General features: G+C 46.8%; 1 protein-coding gene across 1 annotated transcript in view; it reads left to right on the forward strand.

Moving 5' to 3' along the window:
• FTO (FTO alpha-ketoglutarate dependent dioxygenase) overlaps positions 1 to 25,592 on the forward strand; it is a 372,292-nt gene extending 346,700 nt beyond the window's left edge. The window contains exon 9 of the mRNA XM_028093842.2: positions 23,243 to 25,592. Coding sequence (XP_027949643.1) covers positions 23,243 to 23,396 — 154 coding nt within the window. The 3' untranslated portion in view covers positions 23,397 to 25,592. The remainder of the gene's footprint in view (positions 1 to 23,242) is intronic.
• Positions 25,593 to 25,808: the final 216 nt, after the last annotated feature.

Consider the following 25,808-nt stretch of genomic DNA (forward strand, 5'->3'; position numbering starts at 1 on the left):
CCAAAAGGAGCCATTTGGGGAGATGGCTAGACTCCACAGAGCATGTGTGGTGTGGGTTCGATCAGTGGGTTCTGTATTGCCCCCAAATGCTCTTTTATAGACTTGGGGACACAGAGAGTGTGTTCTCTTTGTCTCTCTGAGTTAGCTTCATCTCACTGATGACATCTAGTTGCTTTCTGGAGCATTAAATTCAGTGAGTTGAGAGGGGCCCAAATGTCTTTTCAGAGCCGCCAGGTACAGGTCACACAGAGGGGACACAACTCTTCAGGTAGCTCGGGTCTCCAGAGCCATCCAGATACATGGAGAAGCTATTTGTATCCCACTGAGTCCGGCGCCATTGCACACACAGCTGAGATTTACGGAGTCTGGTGGGGAGGGCCACTGGAAGCGGGTAATGGCATGACCCGACATGCTGCTTCAGATGCCTGGGAGACTGGGCCTGGGCCATTTGCATACGTCACCTGTACCAGTTCCTAATGAAGGATGCAATTGACTCAACCCAAGCGGGTCAAAGTTACTTAGGCAGAAAATCCCAGGTCTTGGGAAGAAAAGTCATGTGCCTCTTGGGCCCGTGGCAGGAGTCAAAGGTCCAAGGTAATGTATTGGCAAAGATCCCGTACGCCCTGGTGCCTTACTTTACTGCTCCCTCATGCTTTTAGGCAGAAATATTGTCAATGGTATTGATTGGTTGATCTGATAATCCAGCAGGCTCCCTGATGTGTTAAATTTCCTACTTTGGGATGACGGTGAGTGTGGGGAGCGTGTTTGCTTCAGTTCGGGGGACTCTCAGTGGACCTTGCTTAGACACTGCTTCCACAGTGAAATTGCTCCAGGCATGACAATTCCAATTACTCTTTTGGCTGTCACATTTAACCCTTCCCAAGATAGTTTTTCCCTCGTTCTCCATATTTTCTAGCCTTACTTTAGATTTGGAAAAAAACACTGTCCTCTGCATGGGACCTCTAGGGTCTCTTGATTTATTAGTATGTGTCCCATTAATGTGTTTAGATGTTTATTTCTTCATTTCCTTTTTCTCTTGCGAGCACGCTCCATCCTCGGCATCTGCCGCTCCATCGCGAGCCCTCCGTTGGCACGAGGCCTAGTTGCCTTTCCCTCTGTCCTCTGTGGATCTTCACACATTCCTTCAGCCCTATCCCTCATTTGAAAAACACATAGCAACTCTATGAAAGGTATGAAATTCAAAGCATCCAAAGAAAGGATGACCTCAGGTGAGGGTGGTGGAGTTTTCCAGAAGAAGCATAGCAAAGCTAAGTGAGCTGGCGCCACGTTGTCCAAGTTTGTTTCTACTTATGTAGGGCCTGGTCTGGGATGGCTGGAGACTTACGTGCCATCTGGTGTGTCTCTCTGTAGTGGGTGGTTATTCATCCCACCCTCCGTCCGCCTTCCATCTTCAAGTTCTTCAGCTTTGTCGAAGGAGCACGAAGGTACCCTGGGAAATCTGGACTGCCACTTGGAGAAATCATGCCTCTAGCCATTTGTTCTACATCCGGGCTTACCGGGCTTGACATCAATTACACTCTCTGCCTTGGTACAAAGAATGTGGGAGGACTCCCTTAATCCCCTTTGCAAAATAATAATAATAACAGCAACAACAGTGAGGCCTCTAAGCAGAGAATGTTAAGCCTAATTCAGAATTTTTAAGAGTGGAAAACGAATCATAAATACCTGAAAAATGAGGTTCATAATGGAAGCCCCAAGAAGCCCTTTAACCTGGGCAAAATCCTATAACACAATTATAAACAGTTTCACGCCCGACCGGAGCTGTTATTTGAGCAAAACTAACCATTTTTCTGCATGCACTAAACGAACCACGAGATCTGTGTATCCAGCGGCAGAAAAACGTAGGATCCCCCGTTTGGTCTGCATGTAATCAGCATGCTTGATGGCAAGGGCATCGTAGGATCAAAAGAGTTAATAATTGGATCCTGCCCACAGCAACCACACAATTAAGGGCAAGATTAGTAGAGATGAAGAATTTATTGTAAAAATGCAGTGCGAGTCTGAAACACAGAATGATTTCACTGAACATTTGTTCTATTGCCGTAATCCTAATGATCAACTCTGTTACACTAATAATAGGAGAAAACTAATTGCAGTGAGGACAGGACAAATCTTTTTTAATCTGCGTTGTCATCCCAACTAAGTCCCAACCCATTTGTATTAACCTTTGCTGACAGAGTCACATGATGGACATAATTTCTTATAATTTACCAGCTATGGATCTAACCTTTCTTCATCAAATATTCATAAAGGCAGGATTCTCAATGATTTTCTGTCTCTCCTCATATTTACAGCTTGTTGTCTTCTTCCTTTTTACAGTAATTTGGACACAATTGAAGTCAAATGGAATTAAAGTTAAATGCCTTTAGCAACTAAGGTGCCTAAAAGCAAAGCCTTAGGGGAGGGGGGTCGTGAACTGAAGAGCGGGGGGGGGGGGGGGGGGGGGGAGCTTGCGCTCCCAAGACCCTTCCCATCTCAGAGGAGTTCCAGCGGGCTGCCCTTCCCCAGAAGGGAAAAATGAACTCAGCCAGAGAATAAAATGCCCTTGCCCTCTCTTGCCTTCCTGAGAGTGGCTCTCAGGAAGGCCTGTTTTTTGGGGTGGGGGGAGGGCGGGCAGGGGCCAGTGGCTCTGAAGCTGGGCTGAGACTGAGAGCCTCAGGCCTTCCTCTGTCTTCGGGGCTTGCTGGAAACCTCAGCTGCCACGGCCGGACTCTGTTTGAGCAAGTGTACCTGCAGGGGCCCAAGAAACAGGCCAGGGGCTGTCATGGCGGACAAGAAAGTCAGTTGGTACAGTTACTCAGACAACAAACAGGAGGGGTGCCTGGGTGGCTCAGTCGTTAAGCGTCTGCCTTCGGCTCAGGTCATGATCCCAGGGTCCTGGGATCGAGCCCCGCATCGGGCTCCCTGCTCCGCGGGAAGCCTGCTTCTCCCTCTCCCACTCCCCTTGCTTGTGTTCCCTCTCTCGCTGTGTCTCTCTCTGTCAAATAAATAAAATCTTTAAAAAAAAAAAAAAAGAAAACAAACAGGACTATCTGAAGCCATTCCTGAGAGCCCTTTTGGTAGAACAACATCTGTTTCCACTTTGCATCTTTGTTGCTTTGACAGTTGTTCCTTAAGAGGCATGTAGTTGAAAGAAGTTTCATAAAGCTTAGGTGTTTAAAGTGAGTGTAGTCACGGGCCCTTTATTTCTACACTCCCCCTCGGAAGACTTCCGATTCAGTGGGATGGTAGAAGTTTGGGGGAGGTGAGAGAGACAGTTCAAAAGAACTCCCTTTTTCGACGCCAGTCCTCAGATGACCCTACCTTTACTAAAGCAGTTCAGAGTGTTGTAGGCAAATTCTCCCTTAAGATGCAAAGGAACTGGGGCACCTGGGTGGCATCTGACTCTTGATTTCCACTCAGGTCTTGATCTCAGGATTGTGAGATGGAGCCCCAAGTCCGACTCTGTGCTGGGTGTGGAGCCTACTTTAGATGCTTTCTCTCCCTCTACCCCTCCCTCACTGCCCCCAGCCCACCCCCCTCCCCCCGCTCGTGTGCTCTCTCTCTCTCTCTCTCTCAAAAACAAACAAAGATGCAAAGCAACTGTTTTACCTGGTTGACTTCAAAGCCCCATATTGACCAAGCCAAGAATTTCCTTCTTGCTGAGTTCCCAGAATTCTGACTGGTAGAAAGGAAATTAGAACTGAAGGCGCTTGTATGCTTTAACAACTGATTCACATCCCCATCCCCAGCTCTGAGGTATTTTGTTTTCTTCGCCATCAGTTAGCATCTTTATCCGTGTTTAATCACATGGGTAATACACAGATACAGTCACTTGATTCAAAATTGAAAACTGATTCAAAATTGAAAACTTCATAAAGTGCTCTTAGACCCCTAGCCCCAGTCTCTGACCTTCTTGCCCATCTAGGTATTTTTCTGTGCATTTACAGATACATAGATGTACTGGGGATAAATACGTGTTTTCTTTTTTCATTTCCGTAAATGGCTATTATGCTAGTACAAATCAATACCCAACTTGGTTGTGTTACTCAATACATCTCATGTTTGGAAATCTTCCCATGTGAGAACATATAATATAAATCTGTTGTATTCTACTTAATTGTTGCAGAGAAGTCCATATTATGGATATACCATAGTTTAGTATCATTCCCACAATGGCGGACATTTAGGTTGTTTCCAGTTTTAATTTATAAGCAATTCTGCAAAACATCATTATCTGTTTGGAACCAAGATAGTTCAAACAGTTATTTCAACAACATGCTAGCTTTTGCAAATACAGTTTTGAGAATGCTTGTATTGACCTGAGAGCTCAAAAACACTTTTCAATTTTCTCCGCCAAGCCACATTTCCTTTCTGATGGTAAGGACAAAAACGGTTATGAGGTATTGGGTGTCCTAAGTGCCCCACAAATAAATAGACATTCCAAACAGCAGTGAATTAAATGTTTTTGATAGGGGGAAAGGTGATAATCAGCTGTCAGAAAGACCCAAGTAAAGCTTGTTGTACAAGGAGAGCATCATTGTGGTTAAGTTTTCTGACCAGGATTCAGAGGTACAGAAGGTCAGACTGTGTCCCGTGAGCTGCCCTGTGTATGGGAGGAAAGCCCTTATTATGATAGCATTCTCCTGCATGGTACTGTGTTCTTTATTTGCCTTATTGTCTAATGCTCATGTTGTAAAGAGGGATCACGGGTTTTTAATTACACTGATTATGTAAAGGATGGTTTGCCGAGTAGGGTGTGCATACATGCATGGTCTTTTTTTTTTTTTTTTTAAAGATTTTATTTATTTATTAGAGAGAGAGAACGAGTCAGGGGGAGGGGCAGAGGGAGAGGGAGAAACAGACTCCCCGCTGAGCAGGGACCGTGACATGGGGTGCGATCCCAGGACCCTGAGATCATGACCTGAGCCAAAGGCAGACGCTTAACCAACTGAGCCACCCAGGCGCCCCTACGTGCATTGTCTTAATCACCATTCCTTAGTCTCTTACAAATGCCACAGAAGGTATCAGGAAATTCTTTTAACAGATCAGATCATTTTGCCAGAAGGTTGGAGGGGTCTCATGATGTCAGATACTGCCATTCCTCTGGACTGAAACTAGCAGCTGCTGAGATACCCGACAGTTCCCTCCAGGTTGGTGGGAGCCATAAGGCATATAGCCAGTCAGATGCATTTGTAGAAGTGCAGAATGAAAACTTCCAATCTGAATAAGTGTAAATTAAGGATTCTGGACCAGTTTTTAAGTAGGTCCCATTATTCAGGGTTAGGGAATAATTCAAAGTTGGCTTAACAGTGTTGTCAAGGAGAGGTTGGCTTTGGTGAAAACAAGCAACAGACTTGAGAATGGCATATATATGGAAATTATCCTTCCAGAGTACATGAAACATAAGGTATCTCATATTCCTTCAACTTTGTTTTATGCTGTTAAGTGGCTCAGTCTTTCATCCTATGTTGGGCTCTCTTATCCTTATCTTATAAAATGAAAGTTGAGTAATTCTGCCAAAAATTAATAAAACCTAAGAAAATAAATAAATCAGACTTCTCCGAAGTGAGAAACATTTGTGCATCAAAGAACATTATCAAGAAAGTGAAGACAATCTACCAAATAAGGACAAAATATTGTAAATCATGTATCTGATAAACGTTTAATGTCCAGAATATATAAAGAGCTCCTAAAACTCACCAATAAATAGGCAAACCAATTTAAATACAGGCAAAGGCCTTGATTAGGTATTTCTCCAAGGAAGATATACAAATGGCAAATAAGTACATGAGAAGATGCTTATCATCATTAGTTTTCAGGGAAAGTAAATCAAACCACATTGACAGACTACTTCACACCTACTAGGATGGCTATACTAAATAAAAAAAAAAAATACTGTTGACAAGGATATGGAGAAGTTGGAACCCTCCTACACTGCTGGTGAAAATATAAAATCACACAGTACCTTTGGAAAACAATCTGGAAGTTCCTCAAAAAATAAAATGTAGAATTATCTGCCATATGACCCATGTAACACCCAAAAGAAAGCAGGAACTCAAAACAGATACTTGTACACCAGTGTCCTTTGCAGCATGATTCACAACAGCCAAAAGGTGGAAACAACACAAGGGTCCATCAACAGGTAAATAAATAAAAGGTACTATATGCATACAGTGAATTATTCAGCCATAAAAAGGAATTCAATTCTAATACTCGCTACAACATGGATGAACCTTGAAAACATTACACCAGGTGAAATATACCAGACACAAAAGGACACATATCGTGTGATGATTCCACTTACAGAACTATCTAGAAGAGGCAAATTCATAGAGACAGAAAGTAGACGAGAGGTTACCAGCTGCTGGAGAAGGAGGGAATGTGAAGTGATTGCTTAATGGGTATGTAGCCTCTGTTTGAGACGATGGAAAAGTTCAGAAATAGTGGTGATGTTTACATAGTGCAGTTAATACCACTGAATTGTATACTTAAAAATAGTTGAGATGGCAGATTTTACGGTATATATATTTTCAGCTCAATAAAGAAAGTTAATGGAACCAGATATACAATGTAAGCATACTATCTACAGTTCCAGAGGTAGCCAATTAAGGACCTAAAAAATACAGAAAACACTGTTTTCGGTTATTCGTTGCATAACAAATCACCCCAGAACTAAGTGGCTTAAAACAGCCATAGTCATTATTTCTCACAGAAGACTCTGGCTTTGTGTGTTGACTGGGGCTCAGCGATGGAAGGTTCTTCTGCTGGTCTTACCGTGGATCTGGGTTGCAGGGCCTCTCTCTCTCCAATGGGGTCTCTACAGCCAAGACTCAGCCTTCTTGAGTCAAGGCTCATGATTCCCAAAAGCAAACTCAGAAGCTGTCAGGCTTTTCTAAGGAACTGTTGGAACATCACCTGTGCTGTGGTGCGTTTAAAGCAGGTGACAGGAGTGACTGTTGGAGGCCTGGTCCACTGGGGCCATGGCTGGAGACAAGTTCCCACAAACCCCACTCGCACATGCACAGAATAAGGGCGAGCCAGGTCTTCATGTACCACCGCAGGAAGTCAACAGATAATATCTGGAGTCAATAAGTCAAGAAACAGCAGTGTGTGCATCTTAGTTAGAGATATGGAAGGGAACCACCATTAGAAACAAGTCCAGTGGTGGGAGACTCTTTTTTTTTTTTAAAGTAATCTCTACACCCAGCATGGGGCTCGAACTTATGGCCCCAAGATCAAGAGTTGCATGCTCTTTCTCCTGAGCCGGCCAGGTGCCCCTAGGTGGGAGACTCTTGCTTTTACATTATAAACCCCCCGCCCGTATCATTAGATGTCAGACTGGGAATGTACATGGTTTCATTAACAACATAGGCTTTAGAACATGGCTCTGGGGCCACAGTGCCTGAGTTCATACCTCAGCCGCATCACTCTCAATCTCTGACCTTGGGCAGGTTACAAAACCACCCGGTGCCTCTGCGTTCCCATCTGTAAGATGGGGGTAATAATAGTACCAACCTCCTGGGTTATTAGGGTTATGTGGAAAGACACTGAGAACCCCATCTGGCATAAAGGTGATCCTTAAAAAAGGTTGCTATTAACCGTTAGGACGCTAAAAAAGAAAAAGCAAGCCCACGGTGAACGAAGGTTCCCGAGACCTGGATTCTAGTCTCTGGACTCTGCCACAAATGTGTTGAGCAAGTCTGTTCACCTCGCCTTTGACGAGGAGGTATGAGATAAGGATGAGCTCCTAAAAACAGAGGTTTGTCCAGTTTGACGTCTGCGAGGGCTAGCCGTGGCAGCAAAAATGACCTTGCTGGGAAAAGGAGAGCCCCCTCCCTTTTTGGAGAGAGCTTCGGGTTCTTTACAGTTGAACCTGTTCCCTCATCTTATGACCGTACCCACTGCGGAGAAATAACTCCCGGACTCACTCGCTGCCTGTCCAGAGACCTCTCTCCTGGGAAAGAACTTTATAAATCATTTTAAGTTAGTGGCCATAACTCCCAGGTTGCTTACACGAGACCAACTGGAAAAGGACATTAACTTGGAACCAATTAAATCGCTTCTTGTCTGCATTTGCTGGCCTCTCACACGAATCTCTCCCAGAAGGCTGGTCACGTGGTCAAGCCTGGGTGAAACTGTAAAGAAGGTAAAATTGGGCTTCGGAGACCCTCACCTCTCCCTCTCCCCCAGGGAACGCAGAGCTCACATGCTTCTCTGTCACACCAGGAAACTGCGCGATCTGAGCAGTGGCTGAAAATATTATCCTCCTTAGAAATAAGTTGCACCGCAACTGGCCTTCCCCTCTCTTGGCCCCACACACTTGCGGCAAGTGGATTCATGGGTCCCTTTCTGGCATCGGTTGGGGGCCAGAGTAAGAACACCAGGCTACCCTGGTGCTGCTCTTTTCACCGCCCCCCCACCCCCCCGCCGGGGCCAGCCACCTGCCCATGGCGCCTCTATACACAGCCCTGGCCTCAGAACTTACCGGTGGCCGCCTTTGGGCACTGGAACCTTCATGAGTCAATCTCCAGCTAGAAAGTGCAATTTAAATCAGGCACAGCAGGCTTCTCAGGTCCCATGGTCTCACTTGAGCTAACCTATCGGCTGGCGCTGCAGAGAAAGCATAATGGGCCCTCGGTAAGGTATTCTGGGCTCACTCCCATGGGGGTCTTGGCTACAGAGTCGTTCTTCCAAAAAAGTGGAAATTCTAACTTAGCAGTCTGCTGAGAAGCTGGGCTCCCTGGCAGGCCGGGCAGGGGGCAGGAGGTTACGGCAGCTCATCAAGTCCTTGCTGCGCTGTCCCCACTCACCGCTGAGCCCTGGCCCGGTCCCAGCTGACCCCACTCCTGTAATGCTCAGTGAGGAGCCGAACTTCTCCATTAATCGGCCTGTTTGCAGGAGCTGGAAAGGTGACTTGTAACAGGCCTCCTGTTCCCAGCCTCCTCTATAATGACATTCCGCACAAGCAGATGTCGTCCTTTGATTCCTGATGACCTTCTGAATTTTGGCAAATGAGAAAGTGCCCGGAATCAGCAGTGAGGGCCTAAGGGTGTCTTTTTCCTGCGCAGAGCTGAGCTCTCGTCTTGCGTACCCCCTATCCCTAGCTGGCACGTGGCAAGGACGCGGCCTTGCTCATCTCCCCCCCTGGTCAAAGCCTTCTTCCCGGAGTCAGGGGGCCGTGAGATGAGACGGCCAGTCCTGGTCCATGCTGGAGTATTTCCCAGACGGGACTCCGGGGCTCCGGGGCTGTCTCAGCTTGACAGATGAGAAAATGCTGCCTGAGCGCCCTTCCCAAGGTCACCTCACAAGCAAACACCGGGGCTGGGAGACTGAGATCACCCTCGACAGTGAAGGAAGGAACTGCAGCCCCGGCTCTCTCAGTGTGAGACTGGGCCACGGCCCCTTCAGGCGGCCAGAGGCTGAGACCATCAGTGATGACTAGAGAGCGACTTAGCCCTCTGCTTGCTTTCTTCTCAGAGATGCCCAGGTGGGAGAGTTGTGGTTGTGATAATTAATTAATAAGCCCACCCAGTTAACCACTGGGTTTGGAGGCCACTCTTGTAACCCGAGGCAGGCTCTCTGGCTACTCATCCTTCCTTCCTGAGGCTCCGAGGGGCTCTGCCTGCTGGCTGTGTGTGGCCTGCAGCACGGCTGAGGCTCCAGTTGGGGGACTTAGGAGTGTGGCCTGCCTCCTACTGAAGTGCAATTTTTTAAAAACTCCTTTCAAACCAAGTCACTTTAGAAGCAAACCCAGCGCTGACTCAGAGAGAGGCCTGTTCTGTCTTCTGTGGCTCTCAGCATATAAGATTACCCTGCTTCCTCAGCCTGAACCCACAGCCCCAAGAAGAAAAAGAAGAGCATAAATTGGATGTGAGTTGAGTTCTGAAGATACACATCAGGTGAACTCAGGAATCCAGGAGGCTTCGGCCTTATTTCTTCTTTTCTAGTCTTCTTTTCTATTCCATCGCAAAGCAGGAACAAGGCATCAAAGGCATTAGGATGATCAGGCTCAGAGCCCCCCTCCCTCCCAGCTCCCCAGTGTGGGGAGTGGCCTGTCAGCCAGGAAGGAGTCTTAAGGAGGATATCTGGCTTCATCAACCCAACACTGTGGACGGGTCAAGCAGAGAAGCTTACTCTCATGAGATGACCCAGTTCCTCAAGGAGTCTAGAAGCTTTCTGCTGAGTCCTGGGCCAGAGGTGCTATTACTCCCCTGCATGAAACCCTCCCATACTTTCCCATCTCACTTAGAATAAGATCAGGCTTTACAGTGACTCCCCAGACCCTGGACGCCTCAGAACCCATCTCCTCCTTCCCTTCGTCACTCTCCTTCAGCCACAGCAGCCTCCTCGCTGTCCCTTAGAACATGCCTAATGGGTCCCCCTAAAATACTCTTCCCCCGGAGAGATGGCTGCCGCAACCCCTGTGGCCAGCACCCTTCCCCCGCCTTTCCAAAGCATTTATCTCCAGCACGAACAGTCTTAGTATCTGTTGGCTTCCATTCTGTGGTCTCATCCCGCCTCCATTCTTTCCTTCTTCCTTAGTGTAGAATCTTGGTTTTGACAGAGAAAAGAAGAGGGTAGTACATCTCCTTAGAAACCTACAGTCACCAGCCCCGCCTGCAGCCCAGGGACTGAGTTCTCATCAGTGAGAGAGAGGTGGAGGGTGGTTGCCTGTCCTCCCTAAAAAGAGGAGGGAAGCACACATTTTTACCCCCACTATCCTCTCTCCTGCTCCCTGGGGCTTCCTGGGACTCAAGATGCAGTGGCTGGAGTACCCAGGACCATGACGTGAGCTTGAGGATGGTCGGTGTCAGCTAAGGACAGCAGAGCCAAAAAGTACATGCAACAGCCTGGGTCCTGGGTACCTCTGGACCGCTGTCCCGTGACCTCCTCAAACTCCTGAGATGTGAAGGAAAAATAAACCTCCATCTTCTGTAGCCACTGTTGTCCCCGGGCCCTCTTGCTGGTAGCTCCATGCAAAGTTTCTAAATGATACACGTGCTTATTCTCTGTCTTCCCCCAGCAGATTGTAACCTCCATGAAACTTGGGATTTTGTTCTAGTTCACTTCGATATTTGTAGATCCTGGTACCTCCTAAAGATCTGTTGAATGAATGAATTAGGACTTGTCTGCAGAAGTAGTTTATGAACCAGAGTAACAGCGACTGGGAGTACTTTTCAATTCAACCAATAGAGGAAATGCAGCTAAACAGAAAAATGCTGGCCTAGCCATGACCTCAGTTCCGGTCCCAGCTTTGTGACTTACTGGCCACGTGACCTGGAGCGAGGCCTCGGCTTCCTTGTCTCCCAAACTGGGTGACACCCCTCCTTCCTACCCTTGTAGTGAGGGTCACACGAGATAAGGTATGTGGAGGTTAACTATGTGTATATGTAAAATCTCAAGTTTTCTAGAGATGGGAGGAACCTTAAGGATTGTCTGGCTCCACCCTTCATTTTACGGACCTGAGTCCTGGTGACCAGAAAGCCACGGCTTTGCCCCAGGTCACAGGGTAAGGTGGTGGCCGGACTGGAGCTTGAATGCCCGGCACCCACCCCCCCACGGCGACGTTCTTTCTGCCGAACCGTCCTCCTTGTCAGTGGCTAGTCATGGTATTATTATTCCTCCTCTGATTGTGCCTCGGACTTTGACTATCATCACTAGACAATTGGTTGTATAGCAGGGAAATCAGTTCTATTTTAAAGAAGTAGGTTCAGATGCAAGTTGTTCTCGATCATTTCTGTGCATTCTACTATATTTAATGTGGCTGCAACATGCCAGACTCTGCTCTGGGCTTGGAAGAGACAGTAGAAATCCCTGTCTTCGGGGAGCTCATTTTACACACACACACACACACACACACACCACACACACACACACACACACACACACACACACACCGAATGGTACCAGGTGTTGTGTAGAAAAATAGTGCAGGGAAGGAAGATGGGCAGTGCTGGGCCAGGGGCTGGAGGGAAGGGGGATGCTGCTGTCTTGGGAAGGGCAGTCAAGATAGGCCTCACTGATTGGGCTCTGTTTGAGCAGTGGGGGAGCAAGCCACATGGAGGCCTTAGGGGGAAGAATTTTCAAGGTAGAAGAAACAGCAGATACTAATGTCCTGACAGTGTTCTTTGCCTGTTCAGGGAAGAGCACATGAGCCAGTGCAGACCAGGGCAAAGGGAACAAGGGGACAAGCGGAAGGAGGGAGGGCCAGACAACCCAGTGGGGGAGGGGTAGAGATCAACAAAGGGACTTGCACACCGTTGTAAGAATTTTGACTTTGCCTCAGCTTTTACGCCAGCGCAGAGCATAAGCTCATCAGCGGTCTGGTACTGGCTTTCATTTCGGCCCCGCATTTTCTAGTTCTGAATTTGACCGCCCCACACTGTCGGTATTGGGCTACACTGGGTTTTCTGCTGTGCGTGCTCTTGACCCGTTAGTGAGTGCTCTTGAAAGAAGAGAGGAGAAACAAAGGCCCAGTAGCCTCCTGTTCGGAATAAGGTTAAAATAAGCCTGAGAGATGTTTCTCGGCATCCCCAAACCAATTAAACGGGTTACACGGAAGTATTTCTAAAAACAGCGGTACATGGGGCACCTGGGTGGCTCAGTTGGTTGAGCGACTGCCTTCGGCTCAGGTCATGATCCTGGAGTCTCGGGATCGAGTCCCGCATCGGGCTCCCTGCTCGGCAAGGGGCCTGCTTCTCCCTCTGACCCTCTTTCCCTCTCGTGCTTTCTATCTCTCATTCTCTCTCTCTCTCAAATAAATAAATAAAATCTTTAAAAAAAAAGATTTAAAAACAGCGGTACAGTGGAGATAGACTGACAGGTGAGCAGATGGGGAAACCATCAACTCAAATTTATTTCACAGCTTACAACTCAAATGAGCATTCCAAAGTCAGAACAGCTGGCCTTTTATTCTGTAAACCATTGTCCTTTGCTTTGCTCATCTCTCAAGAGTATGAGTGGATTAGGCTCCAGTGGCTGTCTGTCTGTCGGTCTTTGACTTTGCTGGGAGAGGGGGGAGTAGGGTGAAAATCCTTTGTAGGAACCAGGCTTCTGATGTAAATCAGATTTCTCCATAATGCCTGCTTCTTGCATGGGTTATGAAGTTTCTAGAGTCTGCAAATCAATGACATTGGCCCGTTAGCTTTCGTCTGCAGCACTGTATTCATGACCTATGTGACCATTATTATCTGATCGGGAGTAAATGGAATTTAACCAGATAGCCAAAAAGCAAACATCTTCAGATCCGTAAGAAGAAATATATATAATTTTTTTTTAATGTGACAGTGCATCTAAAAATCACAGCCACCTTGAATTTCTGTTTATACGTCGTTCTGGAATCTTTGTGAAGTTTGAGACTGTCCCATGCAAACTTGACTTAAGTTTCAAGTGACAGGGGTGCCCTGAAATTGGGAAAGGGTTATCTTTTGTCCATCGTGGTCCCTTGTGGGGTCCTGTGCTGACCAGACAGCAGAGAAGCCGTATTCTCTGGCTGAAAGGCGGGCTTGAGACTAACCGGTGGGGGTTTCGTTCCAGTAATTGCATCAAATTGGACCTTCTGCCAAGCTGCAGGGAGAGCATTAATACCACTCATTAAGGCCTGCGCCTCTACACTTCCCTCCCGATGGCAGAGTCACTGGCAGAATATATTTTCCTCCAAAGTGTTTGTTTTCATTGTTGCCCTTTAAAAATAATGAGTTCATTCTATTCCCTCACAAGGAAAGTTACTCTAGACTGCTTTGAAATTGTATATCTTCTGTCGGGCGCATTTCTGCAGTGGTTCCATAGCTTTGTGAGCCAGGGAACCCAACCCGGCCTCTCTTAAAGCTCCTGACCAAGCGGGCTCAGACTGGATACATATAATCGTCCAGCCTAGTTGACCTTTATATTGTTACCCTTGACCAGGTAGAAGTCAGGCAAGTTTCAGGTGACCCTATCATGTGACCAGAGATCAGAGGTCAGCAGCTCCTAAATGTCGAGCTGTCAAGGTAGCCCATTCATCACTATGATTATGGCACTGACAAGCCGACAAATGGACCTGGGGATGAAATTGTTCTCAACCCTCCACCCCCTGGGTGTACACCCCAGTGGTGGGCCAAGCAGTCTCAAGTATTAAGTAGTTCTCCAGGCCTGTCAGAGTCCCTGAAGGAAGGGAAGGACTCCAAGAGACCTGTCCTATGTTGCTTGCTTAGGGGGCCAAGGCGCTTGTCTGCAAGAGCCAGCTCTGAGTCCAGTGTCCTCTGAGATGGACATGAAAATATTGTGAGTTCTTTATGGGCCCACGTGTCGCCCCTCCACGTTCCACTTTACCTTCTTTGTGGCCCTTTGTGGCAGGTTAACATGGTGCAAACTGGCCTGATCCAAAGAGTCACCTGTGAAAATTCAGACTGACCGGACCCTCCTCTGGAGGGGCTGACTTGGGGCTAGGTGCCTTTGGAAAACCGTATTTTTAACAAGGGCCCAAAGTGATCCTTTTGATGTTGGTATTTTGGAATAGTGCAAAGAGCTTGAGGTTTGGAGTCAGGCAATTTTGCCAAATCCTGATTCTGTCCTTTGTTTGGCTGTGAAATCTAGGATGAGTTAGTTAATCTTCTGGGCCTCAGTTTCCATTTTGAGGACCAACGTTAATTTAAATAGATGTATAAAGTACCTGGCACTCGGTATTTATTATTGGTTATTTGTAATGTTTTTATTAGCATTATTACTCTCCCTTTTGATCTGAGAGGAGACAACACTGGAGGAGCATTGGCATAAGATAGAATTTCTTTATCATTCTCTCCCACAGCAACAAACATGATCTGAAATTTTTAAGCAAGCAATTTCAGAGGGGTAAGGAGATGTGAGGCTTACACAGTGTCACCACACGGGTTGGGAAGAAGCCACGGAGGAGGCGGCCGATACTGGCACTAAAAGGGGAAAGGGCCTGGCACTCCTGGGCCTGGAAGAAAGTGTGACCATGGCCTTGAGCCATTCCATCATCAAAACATACCCCTGATTTTTATGCCGGCAAGAGGCTCTTGTGACCCATGTCTCCTCATCTCCTGACCTCCCGGAGGTACTAACTGGGCACCTTTATCCTTACCCCAGAGTCTTCTCCTCTTTGATGGGGCTTTGCCATTGGCCAGAGAAGCTCTTAGCAGTCTTTGGAGTGGAAAGAAACCCTCGTTCCATGAGCCAGAAGGTTGGGAAACCCTTATCAAAGGAAATTCCTCCTTGGAGTCCCAAGTTGGAACTCTAAATGTTTTGTGTGTGTGTGTGTGTGTGTGTGTGTGTGTGTGTGTGTGTTTTATTTATTTAACAAAATAAAACCAAAAACGCTGATAGTCTTGGTTATTGGGCTATAAAGTATTAGTGTGCCATTTCAGAGAAATCATAGGTAGTAGAATTGGGAACCATGAAAACCACTGTTTATACGGAAAATGCCTTTTGAGGTCCAAACGAAGGTGGAGAACACAAGTCATTTCCAGAAGCTGGGCCATGGCCTGTGCTATTCCCTTCTCTTCCCAGTTGGGTAGACAGTATGGATCCACGCTTGGTCCCCTGTGAATATGCTGACTATTAGATCTAGACAGCAGGGTTATCCGTGCTGAATGGCACAACGATTTCTGGAAAAAATGGCTAGATGGCCATATGGCTTAATGGCACAAGCGTTCACAAGCCTTTTGGGGATATTTGGTTTTTAACCCACCTCAGCAGACTCTTCTGTTAGGCTCTTCACATCTTCCCTGAAGCATGAACCCCAGAGTAGATTCTTACACAACTAGAAGTTAAGCCAAGCCTTCTCTCTCAAGTGGTCATGGTTGAAAAATACTACCAACTAGAAAGGTACATTGACCTAAAAGAAAAGAAAAGAAAAGAAAAAAAGCTGACCCGTGGGCCAAAGTTTGGCTTTTCCTCGCCCTGATGTGTGTTGACTTTACTGATCTGGAAACATTAACATGTGGTCCAGAGGCAAAAGGTTAAAAGCCTTTCAAAGAGAAAGTGAACGTGTCCTTTGTTGAAACTCATTTAGCAGTTGGATTTGCTTAGTAGTTCTGCAGTGGGTAAACTGAGTTCTAGCCATTTAAGAAGCCACTTTTATAACACCAGCTTTGTCAAGGTAGAGAATTACGGTAGATAGGCCAGCTTGGCTGTTTGTTTTCAGAGGGACCCACAGTGCCGTGATGGTCGTGACAGAAAGTCTGAGAAGACAAATTATAAATGTGTTAGCTCATTTCTTTTGAAAGGACTTGGAGTGTCAAGCCTAGATTATTATAAACTGGACCACAAACTCTTCTTACCGCTGACGAAGACAGATTATTTGGGGCAAATCGTGAGAAACAGCCCAGTGAGGAGTGGCCACTCACTCAAGGTTAGATCTGGAATGTCGTGTTCAAAGTAGACCTCGCTGAGAGTCAGAATGATGTGTGAAAATCCCTGAAATTGTACATAAAGTACCATCAGGGATTTAGATCGGATGGTATATGAAAAATACTTAGGTTTGAACACCGGAATCCCCCTGGAGGGCAAGATGCTGTGACTCATGGTCTCAAAGAGAATGGGAAGAACAGAGAAAACTTCGTGCCCTCTGTTGGTCTCCTGCTCCCTCCAAAGCATAAAAGACCATAGAGGAGATGGTTGCCCCCATTACCTCATTACTTCCTGCTGTTTCCATGCTGATCCAGCCAGTTGGGTTTTGCAAGTTAAATGTAGATTTAATGTGAGGCCATATCAGTGTTGGCTGCATGAGTGAGGCCTCTGAAGCCTCCATGCTGGCTTATGTGGTTTAAGGGAATGCATTCTGATGGGGCTGATAGCCTAAGACAGACTCCTGTTCATCAGCCAGAATGACGGTCAGCTCCTCATCGTACATTACAATTCTGGAAAGAACTCTGACTTGAAGAGAAGTGCACTTTTTTAGTTCGCTGAGTATTTTCTGGTGAAGTTGCGTTTAAATCACTCCAGTCTTTAGAAGTGTGAGCCCTTTCATTTTTATTTATAAGCGTTACGAGCGCCTCTGGCCAACATTGTGTAATCAGCCGGGTTTTTAAAGCAGGACCTGTATCTGTACAGAGAGGAAAGGGATATTGAGACATAATTATACATTTGTGTGGTGTTTTACCTATTTTAAAGGGCTTTTATGGACATATTTGGTTTTATCTTCCCATAACCCGGTGAAGCAGAGAAGCATTAACTTCATGTAACAGCGGAGGAAACGAAGAGGTTGAGCGATTTTTCTCAAGGTCACCCCAGGAATATAATTAGAGGCAGCTTATGCTCCTAAAAGATGAACATGTATCTTTCATTTCTATAGAATATAGACGCTTATGCCGTAAGAACTGCCAAGTCATCAGAGCGAAAAAGAAGTTTTGTCAGTCGTTTGCTGTGATAACAGTTCTTCTAGAACTTGAAGGAAAAAAAAAAGTTTTGCTCCTCCTTTTGCCCTGAAATGGTTTGGAATCTCCTGAATATCTAAATTTGTCAAGAACAGCTAAATAGTCTGGGGACGGGGCCCGTTTTAGTCCAAGCAGAAGCACATGAGAACAATGGAACGCGGTGGAAGGGGTAGCCAGCCGGATGCCCAGGCCAGGCCCAACCCCTGCTCCCCCATTCCCCCCTGGTTAACCGTGGGTAAGGCAGCCCTCACTTGAAATGGGCATTAAATACGCACCTCCCCCATCTCTCTCAGGTTGTAAAAAAATCAAATTAAGACAGTGCTGTGGATTCAGAGTCTTTTGTTTAAACAGCGTACAAAATGTAATTTTTTTAAGCAGGAGTTCCTCTTTGCTCTCCTGTTTCCCATTAAAGAATTACCTCTTAGGAGTTTATTTTTCTTGTCTCCTCAACGGTGTGTGCCTGGTAATATGTCCCCATCAAGTTCTCATTTTTTGTATTTTTTTTAAGCTTGTTTATCTTGATGACTCTCTTAGCAAGAATCCTTTCTCCTGAAATCTATATCACGTCACCAAGAGTTATGGAAATGTTACCTGTCCTTCTTTATTTGTTGCAAAATTTAGGGACAAGGAGGAAGACCGTATATGTTTTCTTAAAATCAATGGCCAGCACATTACTGTAAAACCTATTGATTAAAAACACAAAGTATAATGTTAGTCATTTAGTCTGTGAAGTGGTGCAATAAGGGAAGAAATTTATCCTTTGACTTTTGCATTAACCTTTTATTGACTGCTTGCATACCCATAATTAACACACACTTTAGCTAAAGTGGTTAATTTTAGCATGGCAACCAGTGTTCACTAATGTAGCCGCCATCCCGATCACCCAGATGCAAGTGTGGCCCTGGGGGAAATCAGGGGTCTGGAGGCTCCATATGAGTGACACCTGTGGGCAGAGAAGGGGGACCTCTGGGCAGCCTGCTACCGGGCCAGCCAATGGGACATCTCTCAGTTGCTTCCTGTTAGGACACCAGGTCGTTCAGGGAGAACCATTCCTACATAGCGAGAGTTTGGGGGTTGGCTCACAGAGTCCTTGGAATCTCGAAAGAATGTGAATTTGGGAGGGAGAGACGTGACGTGTTTATTATTTTCCTTTGCTCCCTTTATAATGCTTCATGAAAGGGGTCGGGGTTTCTGGGTAGATCCAAGTTTATTTGCTAGCCAAAGAAGCATGAAAAATAGGATTTGCTTTAGGATGGGAATAGAGAGGACAAAGTCGAAAAGGGAAAAAACTTTCTTACTGTTTAGGTGGGTCCAGAATGATCTCCTCTCCTTGGGAACACTGAGTTTTGGGGAATTTTTTTTTTTTTAACTTTCTTGAGAAACGTCATCCAGCTGTGGTCACTGAAACTAGCTTATTTGCATGCAGAGACCTATTTGGATGATACCAGCACACCCTTGTTTTCTGGATAGGAATTTGTCCCAAATAGAAATACCGTTGGAACCAAAACCAAAAGCCAGTGTTTTCCTGCTTTCATACCTGGATGATCCCTGCATACACTATGCTGTGTCAGCAGCGGCATCTCAATTTAGAGACAGGACTGTCCATATCCCCTTGGCAGGCAGGCCCGTGGCAATGGATATTGTAGTAAAAAGGGGGGAAATAACTGACAGGTGGGGAACATGTCCTCCAGGACTCTTTGGTTGCAAGTGACAGGAAAACCTAATTCAGTCATGGCTCGTGAAACTAAAAAAGTCTAAGCATGCCTAGCTTCAGGTGTAGCTTGATCCAGCTACAAACGATATCGCCCAGGACCCAGCCCCTTGCTGCACCTAGCCAGATGACTGTGGCTGTCCCAGATGGTGCATCCTGATAGCTCACAGGAGATAAGAAAGGCTTTTCCTGCAGCTCCCATACCAGTCCTCTGGTTTTGCTCTCCCTCTTGCCCTAGATTGGGTCATATGCCGCCCCCTAAACCTCTTCCTGTGGCTGGGAGAGTGGGATGTGCTCATTAGGATCAAGGTCAAGGCTCTCCTCGGGCTGTAGCGGGGGAGCCAATCCCATCCAAAGCACTTGGCCAGGCATGGGGAGGGGATGGATTTCCCTACGGGAAAATTTCAGTCCTCTTGCTGGAGAAGGTAGGGATGGATACAGACTGCAAATGTTTGCCGCAGTCAGCATGCCTAACACATTTCCTAAGAGAACTTAGGGCCCCTTTATTTTGCAAGGAACTCTAGAGTATGCGTGCTGAGAAACAATCCGACTTTCTTCCCTATAAATGCCAAATCAATCTGGAAGAGTCACCACTTAGAAAGTCTGATGACAGCGCCTTTTATTAATTCTAGGTCTTCGGACACAACGGTTGAGTCTTTCTGAATCGGAGCATTTGAGCCTGTCACTGGGAGGTTGTAGCAGCTTGAATACATAAGCCTCAGCGTACAGGCATATCACATGGTGATAGGATTCAGCCTCACGCTCAATGTGATTCAAGCCAGAAAGAGCTGCTCCCGTATCTCCAGAGCTTCTCCTAGAAAAGAGCTGGTCCAGGGGCCGCCCACTCAGTTAGTGGGTAGGGGGGCATTGCCACAGGGACGACACAGCTCTATCCTTGGCATTATCATCTGTCCGTCACTAGTCCTCGTGGTAGAAGTAACGGTGGCGATAATAATATTTAATATCTGTTGAGTGCTTACGATGTTCAGGCGCTGTTCAGAACACCCTGCATGTATTAATTCATTTACCCTTCACAACAACCCCATAAATAAGTACTGTTATTACCACCCTTCTCCTCCTCATCAGCCTCACTCCCACTGGACAGGAAGTTGAGGCTCAGCCTGCAAGGGTGAGAAACCCGCTTGGGATGTCCTGCCCCCAGACAGCAGCAGGTGCCAAGTGTGCAAAGAGCACCCCGTTTGCCAGGACGCTTCGAGCTCCCTCCTGCCCCATCATAGGAGATGAGCCAGAAGGAGGCAGAACGAGTGATCTGAGCAGGAGGAATTAAAACTGAAAAGGGGCGGGGCGCCTGGGTGGCTCAGTTGGTTAAGCATCTGCCTTCGGCTCAAGTCATGATCCCGGGGTGCCGGGATCGAGCTAGACATCGGGCTCCCTGCTCAGCGGGAAGCCTGCTTCTCCTTCTTCCTCTGCCCCTCCCACGCTCATGCTCTCTCTGGCTGTTTCTCTCAAATAAATAAATAGTCTTAAAAAAAGAAAAGAAAAAGAAACTGAAAAGGGGCTACGCCTTCAAGCCATTCTCGATCCCTTTCTCTTTCAGTCCCGCAGTCTGGCATGATGTGGAACCAAACACTAGGATTTGAGATGGGGGGTAGCCCATCCTCACCCGTAGGTAAAGCATCACCTCAAACAACGAGTCCTCTGCGGGGGCCCTGTCACTACCTTTTAGAAATCAGCAAGGAGCACGGGCATTAAAAGAAGTTGGAAAGCGACCTTGAAAGCTGTGAATTAAGAGTGTGAAGAGACCCCACAAAGGGCTCTACCTCCAGCCCAGGGGGAGCCAGGGAGGAGTGTAGGCGATCCATCCTTTGCTCCTTTCAGTCGTGCTGGCCACCGTCATGTGCCTCCCTCATGCCAGACACATTCCTACCCCAGAGCCTTTGCACACACTGTTCCCTCTGTTTGGGTATCTCTCATCTCATATTTGTATATCCAAATTTGCTTTATTCTTTCTTAAGGACTACAGCATTTTTCATTGTAAGGATATGCCTCTCAGCACCTGCCTGGGAAGGAAGTTGTTCTCACACCAGCCAGGCCCTTGTTTGGGGCAGGAAATCACAGAGCAGCTTCACCCAAAGGAAAAGCTCGGGGAGGAAGTGTATACATCATGGCATAAGCAAACCTCTGCAGCAGGCTTTAATATTTTTAATACTTTCTCAAAGCGAAGGGGCAAACCCATTTGACAGGTGAAAAAGCATCTCTATTGACTTTTTACAAACCTTATGATATTCTAGGTGGATCGACACTTATCATAGGTCTTTAATCTGCCAGCCGGGATAATGTGTGCGCAGATAATTTATCCACTGAGAGGTTGAGATGCTCAATTTGGAGTAAACTTTCCCTACCTAGTAAATTGAGCATCACTCTGTGATCCTGAAGCAGAGAGAGAGCACAATTTGAAAAGCCTTGTCGAGTTCCTTTGTAATTATTCGCAGCTCCCCCTGAATATTAATTTGCCTCCATCCCCTTCATGTGATTTAGAGACTGTGTCTAGAACTACAGAGACGCACCCTCGGAACCACGACCGCAAGAGGCACCGTCTCAAACACCTATCACTAAGAACGCACCCTCTGTTCTTCGGCGCTGTGTGGGGCTTATCAGTGCGAACAGTTTAATATTTATGCTAAGAGGATTGTCAAAAGCAGCTTCTGTTGCTTTAATTCTTGTTTTAAATAAATAATGAGAACATTTAAACACATTACTCTTCTTGGGGCCCTGAGGTCAGCTAATCTTATTATTTATGAAGTGATGTGCTACATAATAGTACTTAGTGCATGTTAACAGACGCTATTATCAGGGTCTGATGCAGAGAGCCGAAGATATATTGGAATGTTATGTGTAATGTACGACGGATTGAGTGCATAGGATGCCGGCAGAGCAATTAACCACACGAGAAAATAGGTATAAAGTTGAAGTATGTTTTCCCGTGGGGATCCCCTCACCATCAATAATTCCCCAGAGAAGAAGATGTCTTTTAGCTATAGAAACCTACTCTGCCATCAGGCTCCGAAATAGGGCCGGGCTCTTGCCTCCTTTGATGTCTTCGTAGTTCGTCCTCCACAGAAGACAGATCGTGGGGATGGCCACTTTTTAATGGATTTTGAGAACAACGCGGAGAAGGTGGGAGTGGGGAAGGACCCACGCAGCTCCTTCTCGAGTGTACTCCTAGTACTTCTGTTGGGTACACGTGCTTCCACTGCCGTGCGCTCCAAGGGAGTAGGGAAATTGTTCATTTCTTATTGCAATTTGTGTTTCATTCTCTCTGATCCTCATTTTTCTGACGAATAAAGCTAAAGCCACTGAGCTCTCCCAGACCAATTTTAAATAAGCTGGTCTCTCTGAGAGGTAGATGCCTGCCAGGGTGGGGATGATGCCGCCCCAACTTTTTTCCTACAAGGCTATAATTTAGTTGCATATGATAATTAATTTCTCTACTATTGATGAATAATCCATTTAATAAAAGCTGTGATTTAAGTGTTTTCCTTAGGGAGTAACTCTTGCTAGCCTTTTAATTTAATTTTGTGGAAGTTTTCCCCACCTATTCATCAGTGGAAATGATTATTAACCTCTATTTGCATATATCCTTATAAATCCGTCTCTCCTTGGAGTGCCTTTTTCTGAGCACAGCAAGCTGGGACACTTGTAAATCTCTAGAATCTCCAAAGTCAATCCCGGCCCGTAATATTGTTTAATCTATTCTTGGACGTTTTAATGCAGTAAATTCAATTTAATCTTTCCCAGTAATCTAGTAATACATCGAAATCCCACAAACATTTAAATCTGATAATGGCTTAATCACACACTTTAAATAACAGTTGAGATAATGAAAAAATAATTCACCATTTTAAAGCCAGAGTAACTGAATTTCCCTGGTGATTGGCTTCTGTGGAGCCACTAGAGATAATACAAAGCTGGGAATTGAAAAAAGAAAAAGAAGTTCCAGCACCACGAAGAAGAGCCCTTCTGTCTTCTAAACACCTGCATTGTGCCTGGTGAGCTCCTTCTTTCATATCATCACCACCATCGCGAAGCACTGTCTTTGGAGTGCATGGCAGTGTCGTTCCAAACTGCCCATGAATTTGGGTCTTCCAGGAATTTCTTCCCATGGATTAATTGCCTCTTCCTACTCTTCCAGGTGCCAGTCCCGAATTGCCCGAACCTTACCTGTGGATCAGAAGCCAGAATGTCGACCATATTGGGAAAAGGATGATCCTTCGATGCCTCTGCCATTCGATCTCACAGACATCGTTTCAGAACTCAGAAGTCTGCTTCTGGAAGGAAAACCCTAGAAGGAGCACAAGTCTTAGGTGGAGGAGGAAAAGAGATTTTTGGCTTCCTTCCTCCAACCTTGCCGTGGGCTTGGGCAAGGGCAGTATGGGTAGACCTTGACCTTTAGATCATAGAACCTGGGTCCCCTTAGAAGGAGTAGGCAATGGAGCCCATGAATGTTAAAATGTTTAAAAATGGCACAGTGTTATAATCTGACTTGGTACGAAACAAGAACCTGCCCCCAAAATACCATTCCCCACTTGGATTTTTCCTGGGAGCCATTCAGCTCCCAAAGGCCAAGGTGGCAGGGGTGGGCCGTCTCTGGCAGATCCCAGCCTACTTTCCACCTTCTCCAGTCTTTTCAGAGACTCTAGAGTAGAAGACTCTAAAGTCATCCGAGGGGGAAGACAGAACCTAGATACCATTCCCCCCCAATTTCTCACCACGCCCTCTAGAGGCTGTGCTGTCCAATATGGTAGCCCTTAGCTGGGTGTGGCTTCTTAAATCCAGTTTCCATTGTAATTAAAAATCCCGTTCCTCAGCTGCTTAATAAAAGCCACACGTGTCTGGTGACTAGTGTATTAGGCAACACAGAGCCAGAACATTTTCATCCTTGTGGAAAGGCCTGTTGGATAACGCTTCTCTAAAAAGTTTGAGAGCAGGAAATTCTCTTCTCCACTTGTCTGTAGCCACCATCCCCAGAGCGGGAGGAATGAAAAGAGAAATGCGTCATTGGAGAGTGGCCACTGTCCCTTCTGTGAGCCAGACCTACGTAAGAGCCCGAGTTATGAGTTCTGTACTCTGCCCCCCGGGAATGAGGAGGTGGTGGAAATTAAAATACACCTGACATCTGTCATTGGCAAGTTTCCCTGAGCTAACGAAGGAGACACGGCCCTGTTTGCATTGCTTCACGGATTTAGCCCGCACGTGCATTTTTCTAGAATTCCCTCATCCATGTGTAATGACAGGTGGGATCAAGGCCCGAGGAGCCCCAGTGCCCCGTCCTGAGGACATCCGTGCACCAGAGAGGCGATGTGTATGCCCTGGCTTTAAAGTGCCTGGATCAAAATGCACACTGGCTCCGTGACTTTTGGCATGTCACTGTGCCTCAGTTTCCTTACCCATATGACGGGGATCCTAAAGGCACCAACTCACAAGGGGAAGAGTAAATGGAATAACCTAGCTACAGGTGTAGAACGACTTCTGACAGGTGGTTAGCTACCCGATAAATTAGTGTTCTTCTGTATCTGTGAGCTGACCCGATGTAGGCGTCGCCCCCTCCTTCCTCTGCCCTCATGCTGATTTTGTCTCGTGACGCTATTATCACATCTCTCCCTTTCTGGCTTGGCTCCTGCCCCGTGGTGACCCCAGAAATTGCGAGAATAGTTAGCCCCTCGCCCCAGCCCGGGGCCTTCTCTGGTAGTGGTTTATCGTCGTTTGGAAGCTGAAAGGCTCTTCTGCCCGCTGAGGGGGGCGCACGGAGAGGCAGACTCTCTCCGGCCATCAGAATCCCCCGGGTTCAAGGCGGCGTTCACGTCCACGGAGCTGGCTAACCGCCGAAGGGCCGCCTGACACAGAGCAGCCAGGGCTTCGTGGTCTGGAGCCTCGGTTCTCTAGGACCACGCGTGAATTCCCTGACGTCCTGAGCCCCGTCGGCGAAGGAGAGAGGGAGTGCGGCCTCCCTGGGCTGCCGTGGAGATGACAAGCTCTCCGGGAGGTATGGAGCGTGTGACACCGAGAAACCACAGCCCCGGCACCCAGGCCGCGTAGCCTCTGCTGCTATATTTAGCGCCCGTGCTTGTTCTGTGTTACGTTTCATGAGGTGCCCATATTTCAGAATTGGGAGATCCCCTACAAAGTACAAACGTGTGCATTCTCCCTAGAATTCAGAACATCTGGCAGCGCTCGGCCTCCGTCCTGGCGTGGCAACGAGCTAGGTGGCGTCTTCTCGCTCTGGGGCGGGACGTGAGCCCTCCCTGGCCCCGGGTGCTCCCTATTATCATTTATCATCGTCACCCTGACCCTTAGTGGTCAGCACTCTCCAGACCTGCTTGCTTGCACCCCTACGGTAGAAATAGGTAATCATGTTTAGTGCTTTCCCCAATGTGTGTGTTACTCTTGAGCTCTATTTGTGGACTCCTTGTAGTAATATGTCTTGTACATCATAAAACATTCATAAACAATAAAAATATTAAAAGGATAAGATAAGAAACTGAGAGAGGTCCTGCTCTTTTCCGCTCGCAACGCTAGTGGGTGGGCCTGCTTCCTTGGCTTGGGTGGGGTTAGGCGGAGATGGTTCTCGAAGTCCTCCAGGTGGGGCCAGGTGATGCACTGCCAGGGTGGGAGAAACCACTACCTAGAGTGAATCCGAAAGGTGAGATCTCGTTTTCGCAGAAGAGATGATGGCTTTCAGCAAGCGTGAGCTCGGTGTG

Source organism: Eumetopias jubatus, unplaced genomic scaffold, assembly GCF_037043125.1.
Source record: "Eumetopias jubatus isolate StellerSeaLion01/CBP00866 unplaced genomic scaffold, mEumJub1_p1.0 scaffold_10, whole genome shotgun sequence".
Taxonomy (NCBI): domain Eukaryota; kingdom Metazoa; phylum Chordata; class Mammalia; order Carnivora; family Otariidae; genus Eumetopias; species Eumetopias jubatus.